The following is a 15,721-nucleotide window of genomic DNA, read 5'->3' on the forward strand; positions in this document are numbered from 1 at the left end:
CACGCCAGACCACACTCATCTCTTCAGACTCTTCTTCCTGCCCAGCCCCATGCCCAGACTGAAGCTTTTCCTGCCCTCTCTTGGCTGCTGTTGTGCAGTGTTTTCCGGGATAGGAGGCGGCACACGGTTCTTCATCAGCTCCTGATATTGCATTGGTGCTTCTCTGGGGCTGGGCGTCACTGGCATAGTCTCTGCGCGGCGGACGGGTACTTCAATTATCCTTTCGCTGGGTTCCGTATTCGAGTCGAACGACTTATTGTCGTCGAGGAGTTTGGGTGTTGTGGGTTCGGGATTGGATGTTATTCGAGAGAGGGGCGGCATTGTGGAGCTGGACATTGTGGACGCTCGTTGGAAATTGGTATTGGTGTTTGAGAGGGAGGTGTTATACGCGAGATTGATCTTTTGAAGACTTGGCTTGCGTGCGGCTTTGGACAGTGTCCGCGAGATGGATTTCTTCCACGCTGACTGGCTGGTTGGTGTTTTGGGTGTGATGGGCGTGTACATGTCCGTGGGTGTGAGAGGTGGATTTGTGTGTGTGCTTGATTGGGCGAAGGGATCTGAGTCGAGGAACGAGTGCGTGCTGCTTGCTGAGAAGGAGGATGTGCGGGCGGAGAGACTGGCTTTGGTGGATGTTACGAGGGAGGCGAGACGGGAGGATTTGCGAGCTGAGTTGAATACTGAGCCTGTTGTAGAAAGATTTACCATTGAGGCGTTGGTGGTCATGGCGGGTGTGTAAGTGGAGGGGATGTAAGAGCTTGTTGTGGCCATAGACATTGGACGGGCATTGTGCAGGTTGAGCGGTGGTGGTCTCCGCATCGCTGGTCGTACCTGAGGAGCTGGAGATGGTGCTTTGGTGGTGATGGTGGGGAGAGCAGCATCCATTGAGTCGGGCTTCTCATCTGCCGGTGTGACTGGTGCGGTGTGGTTGGATGGGATGTGGATTTCGACTATGTGAGGCTTGACAACCATGAACGATACCGCTGTCGCTGTGATCTCTTCTGACCTCCTACTTGAAGCTCGAGATGACGATCCTCCATTCTCGTCTTCCGAATATGTCTCTTCGAAATCCAGTAATGAATCGGTATCTTCGTAGTCGTCTGATAGTGAAGCGTCTTCCTCGCTGGACAGATACAATTCGTGAGGATCCTCCTGGTCCAGCCTGGAAATATCATTCTCCTTCGCCAAAGAGCCATTGATATTCTTCAGTTCCAGCAAGACATTGTCTAAGATTTTTGAAGTTCTCTTCTCGCTCCTCTGTGGCAGAACTGGAGTCTTGACTACCTTCTTCGGCCTGGGCCGATGCAATATCGAGCCTTCCATATCGCTATCCAAACACTCGTCCTGGTCGAACTCCTCAAAGTGTTGGTGATCGTACCCGCGATGACGATCCTGACCCTCAATCTGATCCTGCTCAGAACTGAGACTTACGCCTTCCGTTCGTTTGGCGAGTAGCAGAGGTGAGGGATCAGAAAACGTTTCAACCGCCTCTCTTCCCCGGGGCATTTCGCTAATAAGAGGCATTTTCCCTTTCTCCGTTTCTTACTGTTCCGTTTCCTTTAGTCCCCTGAAACAAATACCGGGCCTGGCTCTTGGCAAGCTCTTTGATCCGCGATGAATTTTACCCTGGCAAATCTCCCCTTGGACGAGGAAATTAGGAGAGGGTCCACGATCTCGTTTATCTCAATTGCTGGGAAAGCACCGTACCAACCCCCCTTTCTCACGTATGAACGTGGAATTGAAGGATCCGTTTCGTGCCGCGGTGATTGGAGGATGTAATATAACTATTGCAGGAGTGGAGCTAAAATAAACGGTTCGTTCGGTTCGTGATGGGGGAAAGCGACCCTTGACCGCGGCGTTGTTTCAAGTTGATCCTCTTTGAGTGACCTTGGACCGAGCTCCTTCGATACTTATGCGAGAGCGGAGAGGATGTCCGTATTCAGAAGAGCAAGAGAGCAGAAATAATTGATATTGCTGACCGCGGGCCGACGACGACGCAAAAGAGTTTGAAAAGAGTAAGGGGGGAGGGGCTCTGTCTTTATGTGAGGTCTGTGACGGGTGAAGAAGGGGCAGCAGGTAAAGTGTGTGAGAGTCAGGCCGGGCGGCTGATGATGTGTTGCGTGAGTGGTATCAAGAAATGGCAATCGAAACAGGATGTAGGCCGATTAGGCAGGACGGAGGGTGGCATCGCAACCTTTGTAGGGCCATGTCATGCTGAGAGCAGACCAAGAGAGAGCTGTGGGATGCTGTTGGCCTGTTCTGCTCTGCTGGCACTTGCATCTTTTTCTAGATCGCATCATGGATGCATGGCAGGCCAGGGACAAGAGGCAGAGGCAGAGGCAGAGAGAGGCAGAGGCAGGCCAGGGCATCCCACCACCGGCCACCTGTTGATCCTGTTCTCTCCCAAGCTCCCCTCTCCACGAATCCTGTCATCGATGCCACTCGCTTCCTCACTCGAGGCTGTGACTTTTGTGAGAGTTTGCACCAGTCAGAAGCCATACACGCCATGCCCCTGGATGGCCGGGATGATAGCTCTGGCAACGGTGGTGCGGGCAAGTGTTGGACTGGCGGGACTGGTGTGGTGTTGGCAGGACGAGGGATCCATGGCAACGAACTACTGCACTGAACGACCCCGGCAGGATTCCAGGATTCCGACGAGCCACCGCCACGGCTCAAAACTGGGAGTCTGGGACCTCACTCTCTTCAGCAGCCGCGCGCTGTCATTGGCCTCTCATCTCAGTCTGAGACAACACTTCTGGATGCTGACTGGATATCTTTATAAATCTTCTGCATCTCTTGGTCTTTCTTGCAACCAGAATCTGAACAGCCTCGTGTTCCTCCCGCTCTCTGCACTTATTCTAGTATTCTACACAGCCGGCCCAACCCCTCTTTTAGCCTGTCTGCTGCGATCCTGGCCTGTTGTTTGAAGTTGAGGGTCTTGGGATAAATAGATAGCGACTAAGGGACGCACTCTATCCTCCGCTGTTTGCTGGCCCGACCTGCCTGACCTGCCTGACCTGCCTGACCTGCCTGACCTATTTTGCCACTACGCGAATAATAATAACATCCTGGCTGGTGAGCTTCAGGTCTGGTCAGCCCAGGCCGATACTGCAGTTGCTCAAATCCTCCAGCTTGTCGAATTCGGCCAATCTGCCGAAGCTGAAGCTGATTTGTTTCCGATGCTGATCAAATATCTCACCCGTTCTGGGCGGCAGAGCAGCCGTCGTTTGATCGACGAACCGGTGTCTTTTGTCTTGCGAGTTGCTGAGATCCTGGTGATTACAGTACGGAGTACAGGTACAGTAGGGAAAGAAAAAGTGGAGGGGAAAGTGGTAGGCCAAGTGAACTCACAAGCGAGATTCTTAAATCCAGGGGATGCAAAGAGGGGGAGGATGAGGAGGCTGGTACAGAGAATATGAACGAGCCGCGTTTCTGTCCTGCTTCCTTTCTTTTTTCTGTCTATTTAGTCCAGATCTACTCTCTTATTCGAGGAAATCCATTCATCAGAGCAATAGAATTTACCTACGACGAGCTACGAGTAAGTACCGGCTGCACATCAAAGTGCCAGCCCACCCAAAACTCTCGCTTCACCTTACCTACCTACCCAGCTGAACCGCAGCCACACCAAACACCGCAAAAACATCATGTGCCTCACCTTCCCATCTACCAGCAAGGATGCTTCGCTTCGCTCTCCCGCAAAGCTGCAACGGCAGCCGGCGCGAACAGACGGCGACTTGACAGATTACCTCGCTGATAGTGATGCGAGGTATGGGATGTCAGGCTTCTGAATGGCTCGATACCGTGCAGTAGTTTTGGAGCTGCAGCTGTACATACCTAGGGATGGGAGGAAGAACGTGTCATGTCAAAGTTGATGGACCACGCTAAACTTTGTTTTTTTGGTCGTCATGGATTTGGGGATCTGGAGAGCTGTACAGTTCTCGAGAAGATGTGGGGCTGGTGGCAGGCATGTGAAGTGAATACTTGGGGAGAACGTAATACAGTGTAATGTGATATCTGACGGCATATCAGGTTCCAGCTGTTCGGCGAACCTGCAAAGCTGGCTTTGTTAAGCGTGTCTCATGTCATCGCACATGAACCCCTCCCCCTCTCGCTTAAAGTTATGCCAGTTTCCAGGGAAAACTTGTTTGTGCATCCATCTCTGTAAGCTTTTTTTTCTAGAAGGTTTTCTTGATACAGCTAGCTGGTATCGATAACAAGTTCCAGGTATCTGTACCTGTGTGCTGCGAGATGATGTATTTGTCTGTAGGTTGTTGGGGGTGTCCTGGCGGGGTATTTGATGGTCGATGGAACCTCAGCCTTGGGTTGAATAGAGAACCTGGTTTGGTTGGGTTCCAATGATGACAAGCGAGATCGCTACGTCATTGAAGCTGTCGGGATACCAAGTAAATGCAAGCATGCAGAGTGATGCAGGGGATCCATTACATTCCGACCTCCGACCCAACGTAACAAGCACCTACGTGTTAAATTTTTGAAGGGATATCCCTTTTGCTCCAGAGCCCAGACGGACGGTAACATGTATATCAATTCAGATAAGGAGATCTTATGATCGGTTCAGGCATCGGAAGTTTATACAGACGGGATTGTGTCATTGAGCATTTGTCGGACAGTTCTTACTTTGGACTTTACTTGTTCTAGATGTTTCATACTGTAGGAGCATACTTCACTGCGATAGTTTGGGATCCTTCGGCAACTCTCGCTCACGAAGTTTGCTTGTATCAGGTTGGATAGGAATATCCGTATTGAACGGAGAGTTACGATAACTTCACGTGCCGACCGGAGCTCTCTCACATCGCAATTTAGTACTTACTCACGGTCAGTTATCTTACCAGTCCCTCATATACTGCAACATTTCCAGCTTGATCTGTTTGCAACCTGTATTTTGATTGCCTCTATTATTGCTTCCATTCTGTTCCATCCCACTCTATCAACACATATGTTCCACCTGCCACCTGTACTACCTATAACAAACAATCGATTGATTCAGTCATGCCTCGTTCCATTCGCATGCATGCGCACATCCTCCACTTTACACCATGCCAGGCCACGCCATAGCCCAGAAGACCAGACCAGACCACCCAACCCCCTAAAAGGTCTAATGCATCATGCCATGCACAGTAATACAAAAAGAAAAAGAAAAGAAAAGTGTAGTGTGAAGAAAAGAGAACCCCGAAGTCTCGAAAGACCAAGAAATATCTCTATGCTGCTGTGTGTGCGCCTATTCGCGAAATCCCAAATCCTCGCTCTCATGCTTGTTCAATCAGATGTTTTTTGTGTGTTGACATTACAGATTCTATGACGGTAGTATGGGAGAGCCTTGCTTGCTTTCTTTGTAGTGTGCTGTGCGATATCGACCCATCCATTTCCGTCCCAAAGTACATTATACAGAGAAGTAGAAGGAATCTATTTCGAGACTGCTTCGCATGGCCACAGTCATATCATTTCGTCTAAACGTATCGGTGCTGCCGATGTCTTGTCTGGTCTAAGGAGACCTAAGCCTTGCGGGATCTTGTGGTGCGACCGTTAGGGCTGGAGCCGGAAGATTTGGCGTTGCCATTTTGCAATCCGGGGATGATCTTGCCGTGGGTAAGGGCTGCGACGTCTGGGATCTCGGCATCCTTGAGGGAGCGGGCAGCCTTGCGGCCTGTTGGGCGCTTGCCATCCTTCTTGTAGGTTGCGAAGTAGAAAGAGATGAAGAGGACGAGGTAGGAGCTGATGACAGCAATGCCAGAGAAAGCGGCGAACTCCTCTCCAGCGCAGTTGCCCGCATTTGGCATCCATGGGAAGTATGTCGAGGTGAAGTAGGTGTAGGATGCAAAGTAGACGAATCCTAGGTATCAAATCAATAGCTGAAAGCTGGAGAAATTGGAAAAGTGTCTTACCAAGAGCAATGACGAACTGGGTGATCTGAAGACGGGTGATCCACTCCTTCCACCAGATCTTAATACCACGCGCACTTTGGAAATAGTACCAGTACATGACAACGTGCACAAACAAGTTGAGGGAGATGACAGTCCATGATACTGAGGTCAATCCGATCAATTGGGTGTAGCAGAGAAGGGCAGTTGCGCCGTGGTGGTAGCAGTGAAGGAAGGCTTCACAATGTATTAGCATGTATTCTGGTCCAGCTTTACAGGTATGTCATACTCAATGGCTTCTTCTTCAAGACAAGGAAGACGGTGTCAATCAACTCGAGGTACTTGGTGAGGTAGTTGAGCTGTAGAAAAGTCAGCATCTACTTGAATCTGCCTCTCTGGCTTGGCGTAACACACATAGTATAGAATGACAAGTTGAGGAGTCCATCCACCAGCCTTCTCGCAGATAGTGAAAAAAAGACCATGGTTGTACAGAGTGGGGATCAACTGCTCGAGGAACAACGCCAGGAGAATTGCGCTGATGCTGGTGAGGTAGAAGTTGTGGATCATGAACAAGGTGTTCAGCTTGAAGGCTGGTCGATTGCGCATCAACTCTCTCCCACCCAGAATTATAATGTAGTATGCAAGAATCGCGAATCCGCTCTCTTTCAAGGTCGACATGGGGGTAACTCGAGGCTGGAAGTCGAAGTCCTGCGGTGAATAGCCCTTGATGGCGCTGAAGGCCTTATCGAAGATGGGCCATAGATGGACGCCAAAAGGCCTGTCTATGCTGGGCAATGGCAGAGCCGCGAGGATATCGGTGGCGGTTTTCGAAGACATGATGGGCTTCGGACTGTTCGAAATATGAAGTATGTCTGCAGGGCAATTGAGATGCGTTGAGTTGACAGACTGGGCGAGTCGGTCCGCACGAGATTTTCTAAATCCTCAACGCGACAAGAAAACTAAAAATTGGCTCGGGACGACACGTTGCGCAGCACAACAGCGAAGTCGTGCAGGAGGCAATTAGAGAAGAGAAGAACAAACACGAGTGTTGATGCTCGTGGAAGGAGTGACTAGAATCTGCGATGAAGAATCACCGGCTGGAAGAGGGGACGAAGAAGGAGGTGGTGAAGATGGAAGCAGAGGAAGATTTTGTTCGATGCGGCGGCTGGCGGACTTGACTTGACGTGTTGAAGGAAGGGGTTCGACCAAGAATCGATCCGCACTCGCTCGAAAGGGGTATGGGCCCGGTAGCCGAGCAGCGAGAGGAAATTAGCCCCCCCGACTGACTGGGAGTCTGGGACCAACTGCCAACGTCTTTTCATGTGATTGGGGGATAAGCACGTGTGGCTGTTGTCGAGGACTGTCCTCTCCTTTAGTGGGGCTAGGTATTGTTTATTTTTATTACCTGGAAGGCCCTTGATTGATGGTAAAGTGGCTGTGAAGATGGGAGTATCATGGCTTATTAACTACATCTTATATTCAGTATATAAGATCAAGTCTTCTACGGATCCAAGCAGACGTTTTATTATTCACGGTTGTATGCAATTGTGATTAAACGAGAAGCCACTTGCTGACCTTGCTGACCTTGCAGACCTTATGTTGTCAAAAGTCTCCAGGATTGCCGAAAGTGCCGACATCTCTTGGACCTCTCATCTTTTCTGTATCGACAAGCTGGCCTGTCCACTCTTATCTCAGACTTCCATTGGTAAATTAAGTACTAGCCTCGTATTTTAAATTCCTGTCACTCGAGCGCCGTTCCCAAAGCTTTTCTTTGTGCCTCGGTTCAAATTCCACCCCACTGCCCCCTATTGTTCACATCGTGGGAACAGCAGAATTCAAAAATCGTCGAGAAGTTTCGGAGCATTCAAGCTTGGAATTCTTAGTTTTGGCTTCTAGCGTCTTGGAATCCGGGACTTCTGTTGCAATGAGAGAAAGGGGACTTCCACATATCTCTCGCACGCTTCTTGCAGCAGTCATAGGGGTCACTTTACCTTCAGTAACTATGGACGTTCTCATGGCTAGCCTACGATTTTCATTTTGTGTCGTTGACTGAACTTTAATTGTCAAGCGTTTGAATGCTTAGTTCTCATTATATCTGACGTTTTCATCGTTTGGAACATTGAACTCTTCACCGTTGACCTTCCCGCAGCTGTGGACTCAGAGCCATGACTCGACCGCATGTATCAGAGTATGCTTACTGGTTGAAAAACCCTGAGGTCTCAATTAGTTCTACAATTCACTATGCAAGTTTGCAAGAATCAGCTACTATCTCTATCCATTTGCAGGTTGGAGCGAGTTATATCCATAAATATGCCATAGACTCTATACCCACTGTCCTCACCAGCCATGGACGAATGCCATAACCAGGAACGATGTAGCCAACCACTTCATGCAAGGAGCAGTTCTCTGTTCTTGTTGGGTGAGGGAAAGCTTCAGCAATTTGAGGGGCTATTGAATTGTTTGGACTTGGTGCCTTCATGTACATCAGAAACAAAGGCTATGAAACTCAAGCGGGGTAACGGTAAGTCAACAGACCCTTGCCGCACTCAAGCTAAACTTCCAGTGGACTTTCATGTCGAGAGTCTCTCGAAAGCTCCATAGTGCCGATAAGTTAGATAGCTTCTGCTTGCATGGAGTGGTATTCGGCGTTCGTGGCAGGAATCGGCCCGCACCAATCTACAATTTCGCATTTGTGGCGCGAAGCATTCAACAGTAATCATAATCTAAAGACACATTTGATGATTATTGGACAAAGATTACCCAAGGGCTTAATTCTAGACTCATTCTCTTCTCTATTTCTCTTGGTTGGTCTTCGCTAGGTTTCTCCATGAATTTCCCCGCACTTTGTAGGTTAAAGTGCAGTGTATAAATGTCATACACTCCTCATTTTATTGAGAAGAGTTCCACTCTATCACATAAAATTACTTCGCACACTCTCCGTACACGAAATTCCAAGTGCCACTCCTGCCAAAAAATCTCAACATGACTCGATTTGATGGGAAATATGACATGCCCGAGCCAGCCAGCGAATTCGTTGAAAATGTTATGGATCCAGAAAAACAACCATTTACGGCCTATGTCCCGGAGGACAACATCAATTTCCACCATAAGTCGAAGGCAGAAAGACAATTAGTTCTCAAAGCCGACTGTCTCATCATTCCAGTTGCTGCTCTTATCTACTTCGTTGCTTATCTTGTAAGGCTTTCCAAAATAAAGACCTCGTTTTACGTTATTGACACATCTGCCCAGGATCGTAACAGCATCGGCAATGCTCGACTCCTAAGACCGGAGAAAACTCTCCACTTGAGCCCAGAGCAGTACTACAACTGTCTAATGATGTTCTGTGAATTGATCTCCCATTTCATTACACTTCCCTACTGCATTCAGCGGTTAATACGTCTCGACAGTCGTAGGATATGTCATCTTCATGCTTCCTGGAATCATCCTCCTCCGTTTCTTCGTCCCACATCAACAACTCTAGGCGACTGTCATCACATTCGGCGCCCTCCTTTGCGGAATGGCACCTAGTGTTGTTTTGTTGATTTCTTGGTTGGGGATTAATACGGGTGGTTTTACGAAGAGGGGTACAACGTGGGCAATGGCAGAGATTTTCGGGCAGTGCTTTTAAATTATTAGGCAGAAGAAATATGATACGCCGCCGAGCTTTGTGAAGGGTCATGGGATTGTGTTGGGCTTTTTGTTGTATGGTGTTGTGACGTCGGGAGGGCTGATTTGATGGGTGAATAGGTGTAATGGGAAGAGGGAGAGAGAGTTTGGCGAGTTTGCAGAGAGGGGGGAGGGACATCCGCATGCGGGGAAGAGTCTAGAGGAGGTTTATGATTTTCATGTGGAGTTTAGGTATATCCTGTCAGCAAGAGGGAGGAGGTGGTGCCTCAACACATACGCAGGACAGACAGAGGTCACTTCAATAGGTGAAGACATCGTGTCACGGCCAAAGGACGTAAAACAGTCTAGTGTCTATTATGCTTGTACCTTGTCGTGAGTTGAAACAGAGCGATACTACGGTCAAAAAACATTGGACTCGCTTAATGAGATGAATTTTGAGAGGTTACCACCACCTTCTTATTGAATATTTGCAGATTCGTGCAAATAAGTTATGGTTAGTTGAGATTTTTATGCTATACAAGGTACACAGAGCGGATATATATTCGTGCAAGTAAACTCCATCAAGAAAGTTCATCCCCAAATTGCATGCCAAAATCATAAGTCTCGTGTTCTATAAACCACGAAGACGTTGCAATGTTTGGGACAGCTTCCCATTCACCCATAATCGGGTCAGGCTCCAACATCCCGAACGAAAAGGCGATCGAGGTGCCGGACTGATTTTCGGCTACCTGGCCATCGCCATAACCGGGATACTGGGAAAAGTCCAGCTGATCTAGCTGATTCCCAGCTGGCGTTTCAGTCGTAGTGGAATATTTTTCACAGTCGTCCGATGTTGTTTGAGGTCTGACGAAATTCTCTCCCCTGATCTTGCACAACGTCTTATTGAGTAGGCCCAAGCCTCCTTTGGCTAGTGGTGATCTCTCAGCAAGAAGCCCCAACAGCTTCACAGCCTTTTCAAAGCCATCTATATAGATTTTCGATCTATTCTCATCAAAAGCGCGAAAAACACCATCAGTCTTCTTCCAATTTTTCTTGATCAGAGCATCTGATATTAGGCATCCTCCCATCACCCCTCCATACTCAATCATAGCTGCTGGAATTGCCCAATATCTTGTCTGACCACCGCCCATCCTCTTGTGCAAGTCCAGCATGAGATCCACGCTTTTGAAGCAAGCATCTGCCAGTGTATGGCGGTGCTCCTCCGCGAGTAAAACACGAGCTCTATCTGGAGATGCGACTTGTGCCTGTAGGCTTTTGAGAGTCCTCGGTCCTATAAAGCAGCGTAACATGCCCTCCACCACACCCCAAGACAGCGCATGCAGTTTGATTCTCTTCAGATCCAAATTCTGGATCGTACTGTCGTAGCTCGTATCTGGATCAATGAGGCGAAATGCGGCAGGGAAGCAGTCTGTGATCTGCGTTTGATAGGCTTTGACGTGCTCTGCCACTTTGAATGGATCCAGCCGCTCGTGCTTTTTGGCGGGAGCGCTGATGAAGGGGCGGACGAATTGGTAGGTTTTAATGCCGAGGATGTTGTCCGTAATCTGCGTGGGGATATCCGGGTCGAGTGTTGTAGTGTAGGGGAGCTCGCTGGGTAGCGTCACGGTGCAGTAGTCTTCTGGGATTAGTGGCCAGCGGCCGTAGTATGCACAGAAGAATCTGTTCTGGTGTGAGCATCGCTGGTAGATATGTTCGTTCAATGGAGTTCATGCCTACCTGTCCCAGTTGTAGAGAAGCCAGAATATCTTCCTTCTCGTCTCGGCTTCTGCATCGTGAAGTGTAGGCCATCTCTCTTCGTTGAACAGATCAATGGCATGGGCTTCTTTGGTGGCTTCTAGCAAAGCTTGATAGCCATCCTTTGGATCTCCAGCTGTGACTAGCGTTACTGCGTGTAGAACCATGTACTGAACTCGAATCACTGATGGCGGCCTCGGTCTGTATGAATCGAAGTGCCTTGCCAGCTCATCACATCGAGCTTCCATGGTATCAACAGAATAATCCAAGAATCCATCTGTAGGATAATCCGGATTTGGGAGATGCTGTAAACTGAAAGTACACAGTCGCAGTATCAATGTACCGAAAAGAATATCGTCTGAGCCGTCGTAGCTGGATTGTGACCACCATGCTCCATAACGCTCGAGGAATATGACGGGAGTGATATATTCATAGGTCCAGTTGACCTTGTCTAGGAAATGTTGGATGAGAAAATCAACTTCTTGCCTGCTTGGAAAGAACTTCAAAATATCGGCTCGTGCCCTTTTCATACCACTTCCTAGATTTATTGTCGAGGAAGGTTTGTCGCATAAGCCCAACTGTGCACTTGTGAATCTCAGTACAATTCAAACACAAGTCACTTGAAATAACTCACAGTCCTTTCTCTACCAGAACCAGAGGCATTTCGGCCTCGTCTACATTGTCTTCCGACTCTAGACTTCCCAAATCGTTCCTGGCCTCATCTAACTCGCATGGACTCCTGTCCTGAAGCTGTCGAGCTCCTTGGGTCCGAGTCTTAGGGGACAAGGTTGATGCAGCATATCGGCACATGTGGCCGGACTTTCGAGCCAGACATGGTTGGCAAGGCCATTCTCGATTGCACTGAATGGTATCAGCTGCTTTCTGGATATATGGTGACCTCGAGAGGAGATCGAAACATGGAAAAGCCCTCACGCACCTTGACTTTTCTCCGATTGCATTCGATGCAGCTTATTTTATCACGTCGACGTGTGATCTTCTTACCCGTTACCGATTTCACAATGTTTCCCGATGAGTTAGAAGTATAGGTACTCATGATGTGCTCAGCTAAAGTTTGGGTTTCTCCATGACGAGATCAGCGTGTATAAATGCTGCAAGCTTGAACGTTGAAATTCGAATGCCGCGGGGCAGGCGCGAACTTGTAGACTTCATCTACCTCTTGGCCTCCAACTTGGGCTTGCTAAGACATCGTACTTCGGAACTCAAATACTCGCTCCTCTTCTACTCAAATACCCGCCTTGGCCCGTCTGTCCTTCAACACGGCGTACGGCGTGGCTGTGAATAAGCGCAGCGTAGGCGAAGTTCTGCTCCCTGGTGCACCCGATTGTCTGAATAAGCCCTGTCGCTTGGTGTTGTGAGCCCGCAGAGCAGGTATTGGTTTAGGTTTTGTCTGTCCATCAGCCTCTTATGCGTGAGAGTGGGGACGGGTATGAAGCATGACTAAGAGTGATGACATCGGGTATGGGCCACGACTTAGGTAGGCACCCTTCTACAATTCCTTGGGGTATATCATCATTTGTTTACTTACCACTCATTTAACCGACGTTCAATTGCTCTATTTTGGCGAAATGCATCTTGGGCCCAGTTATTGAATTGCCTGACGCCGAGTCTCTAAATTATCATTAGTGGTGAGAAATCTGGGAGCTTGTCAGAATGCTTGAGAATGGGCCCTATGCACCAACCAAATAAAGCAAAGCGAGCGCAAGTCTGAGAAGTTTTGGGTCTCCTCTTAGTTAACTTCAAAGCAGATGGTGACTAAGACTAGCTTTGAGTTCAATGAAGTTGATCTGCAATATTTGAGCGACATGTCATTACGCCAAAACACCACATGATGCGTGGAACCTTGATGTGAGCTCCCAATAAGTGCGATACATATAACGAGGTGTAATCCGGTAGAAAAGTAGTTGTATGAGCTAACCACCAGTGCACAATAAATAGTGCCATCGTGTCTGGTCAGTCCTGAGTCGATCACCTTCGGTCTTCAGATATCCAAAAGTTCTCCAAAACTTGCTTCGGGAGTTGCGAGATACCCACACCGTTTGGTCCGACATGCGATCTAAACCTTCATCGTTCTCGCTGCGAATAGAAAAAGAGATCTAGTATTCGAGCAAGCTTCCAGGATTTCCAATCCCAAGATCATATTGAGCCTACTCGACGAGCTTCGACTCGCTCAGATGCCTTCCAGGTGTTTCGGGCCTTTTCATAACTGCTGCATCCATGAGGAGCGCAACTTCTTCACGGGTACCTCCACTAGATTGATCGAATCGAGAGCGACCTGTTGGCCCACAAGGCTATCGAAATGCAGAATAGAAATCGAGATTCGATGAGACAAAGTCAAATAGAATAACGTAAAATACAACCAGCATAACAAAAGGAATGATAAAAACGTTGATGTGGCAATTGAATCACAATTTGATGCAAGGATACTGTCCTTCATGGCTGTACCAAATCATCGTTCTCACCGATAATGATATCAAAATCTTTGCATCACCCTAATCAGTGTTTTGCAAGCAAAGTCTCAAGACCCAGCCTCCTTAGACGGGATTTGTGGCAGGAATCCGGAGTCCAAGTCTTGCGTACGGCTTTTAAAAAAGACAACGCAGAATTAACAGAAACTTCCCATGCCTTTGAAAGGATCTGAAAATATTTGCTGTATACTGGAGGGATAACTAAGGAAGTGATATGAGATCAGGTCGGGTGCAAGCCAAATAGGTTTGATGATGATTAGTCAGCCATCCAATAGGAGTTGGCGCATAGCCGTTCCTTGGGACGTCCAGAAACCGAACGGAAAATCGAATCACAATTGAAGCCCCTCAGATTCCCTCCACAGACGCCTCACTCAACACATCCTTTCCTAATGTCGTCGACTTCGATATTGAGAGTCGCAGCTCGTGCGCAACCATCTACCTTCTTCCGTGCCAATGGCCTCCGTAGCCTGACCCCTCGCGGTGCGAACGCCTTCTACGCTGTCCCAGCCATGATCGCGACCTCTGGATCCATCAACAGCTTCAGCACTACCAGCAGACTTCGTTCTGATGCAGGTCACGGCGAGGAGAGCTTCGAGGAGTTCACTGCCAGGTACGTGGCTTCAATTGGCCCTATATGGTTTCCATCGGAGCTCTTTTGAGCATATTCCTGCGTAGCCGAAACACAAAGCTGCAAGTCGGCCACGACCGTCAATTGCTAACGCTCAGGTGCCGGATAATAGATATGAGAAGGAGTTCGACCAAGTTCAAGATGTTTTCGAGCTTCAGGTAAGTTTACTCTGGTCCTGGCTATCCCCGGCAAGGTCCCATCCCTTTATGCAGATTGCTGATTATCGTCCGATGGTCTACAGAGAAACTTGAACAACGCCTTCGCATACGATCTCGTCCCCTCGCCCTCTGTCCTCACCGCTGCGTTGAAAGCTGCGAGAAGAGTCAATGACTTCCCTACCGCTGTACGGATCTTCGAGGGTACGTAGCACCATTACCGACATGACCCGAGGCATACTGGGATATCACAGAGGCTGGCAGGAACAATGGCTGATACTACGAGCAACAGGAATCAAAGCAAAGGTCGAGAACCGTGGCCAGTACGACCAATATCTCGAGGAGCTCAAGCCACTTCGGGAAGAGTTGGGCGTCCTACTCAAGGAGGATCTCTACCCTGAGGAATCCAAGTAGAAGATGGAAGTTGGAAGAATGGAAGTAGGAAGAATGGAAGTAGGGAGGCATCTGTGTAGATGGATATCGAAGCGGGTTATAGATGGGGAAGCCGTTGGGAGAGCGTTTGGAGGCGCTGCGTTGCCAAATTTCTTATGTGTACAGTTGTATCAAGAACCGCAATGCATTTACCTTAAAACAAACGTTTTGCTGGTTGCCGACTTTTGAGAGAACGACGATAGTGAGTCTGACTGGGATGGAACTGCACGTTTCTTCTGGCTCATTGCTTGCTTTTGTGCTTGAAAACAGCCTGGATAGGCAATCTGATGGGACCGACTTATCTTTGGGAAGTCCATGGTGATGTTCATTATTTTGGATATCAAAGTCAAGCGCAATTCACTTGAGATGGGACAAGTCACAAGGCATATATGCCAATTCTTAACACATATGCTGCATAAGACTTTACAGGCATGCCCTGTATGAGGAGTTGCGTCTGGGTAGTCGATGTGGAAGGACCTTTACATGGTGAGGAGCCTCATATCCTCCGCCGTCTAACTGTACTCGGACTGGACAATAGAGTGACAAAGGGCACCATACAGAATATAACTGCTATGACTTATAATGTCTGACTCCCATTTCGACGCCCCGTCTTGAGCTTCAGGAACCTCCACTTCCCTTTCCAGCTCGGCTCGGCTTGGTCAACTACATTGCCAATTGCTCCTTCCTGTATACTGCTACTATGAGAAACAACGATAGCCAGCACCCTTCGTAACTATTTATGGAGAACACTTGATCACCTTCCACTTTAAAATGGTAAAAGTGATC

General features: G+C 48.5%; 5 protein-coding genes across 5 annotated transcripts; 2 read left to right on the top strand and 3 right to left on the bottom strand.

Moving 5' to 3' along the window:
* Positions 1-15: 15 nt before the first annotated feature.
* Positions 16-1,521, bottom strand: ONS95_008930 (uncharacterized protein; the record flags this gene model as incomplete). The annotated part of the gene is made up of 1 exon (XM_058502493.1): positions 16-1,521. One exon carries the CDS (start codon positions 1,519-1,521, stop codon positions 16-18), a length of 1,506 nt encoding a protein of 501 aa, XP_058361422.1.
* Positions 1,522-5,507: 3,986 nt separating this feature from the next.
* On the bottom strand, positions 5,508-6,710 carry ONS95_008931 (uncharacterized protein; the record flags this gene model as incomplete). The annotated part of the gene is made up of 4 exons (XM_058502494.1): positions 5,508-5,845; positions 5,898-6,110; positions 6,163-6,232; positions 6,288-6,710. 4 exons carry the CDS (start codon positions 6,708-6,710, stop codon positions 5,508-5,510), a joined length of 1,044 nt encoding a protein of 347 aa, XP_058361423.1.
* A 2,081-nt stretch (positions 6,711-8,791) lies between these two features.
* ONS95_008932 (uncharacterized protein) lies at positions 8,792-9,354 on the top strand (the record flags this gene model as incomplete). The annotated part of the gene is made up of 3 exons (XM_058502495.1): positions 8,792-9,068; positions 9,123-9,216; positions 9,281-9,354. The coding sequence occupies exons 1-3, from the start codon at positions 8,856-8,858 to the stop codon at positions 9,352-9,354; spliced, it is 381 nt and encodes a 126-aa protein (XP_058361424.1). The 5' UTR covers positions 8,792-8,855.
* A 495-nt stretch (positions 9,355-9,849) lies between these two features.
* On the bottom strand, positions 9,850-12,729 carry ONS95_008933 (uncharacterized protein). The gene is made up of 4 exons (XM_058502496.1): positions 12,172-12,729; positions 11,869-12,095; positions 11,217-11,819; positions 9,850-11,159 (listed from the first exon to the last, which is right to left on the bottom strand). Exons 1-4 carry the CDS (start codon positions 12,286-12,288, stop codon positions 10,061-10,063), a joined length of 2,046 nt encoding a protein of 681 aa, XP_058361425.1. The 5' UTR covers positions 12,289-12,729; the 3' UTR covers positions 9,850-10,060.
* Positions 12,730-14,109: 1,380 nt separating this feature from the next.
* COX6 (Cytochrome c oxidase subunit 6) lies at positions 14,110-14,917 on the top strand (the record flags this gene model as incomplete). Its single annotated transcript, XM_058502497.1, has 4 exons — positions 14,110-14,330; positions 14,461-14,506; positions 14,590-14,707; positions 14,796-14,917. 4 exons carry the CDS (start codon positions 14,110-14,112, stop codon positions 14,915-14,917), a joined length of 507 nt encoding a protein of 168 aa, XP_058361426.1.
* Between the last annotated feature and the right edge of the window lie 804 nt (positions 14,918-15,721).

Source organism: Cadophora gregata (genome assembly GCF_030347475.1).
Source record: "Cadophora gregata isolate MNR1 chromosome Unknown scaffold_3, whole genome shotgun sequence".
In the NCBI taxonomy this organism is placed as follows: domain Eukaryota; kingdom Fungi; phylum Ascomycota; class Leotiomycetes; order Helotiales; family Ploettnerulaceae; genus Cadophora; species Cadophora gregata.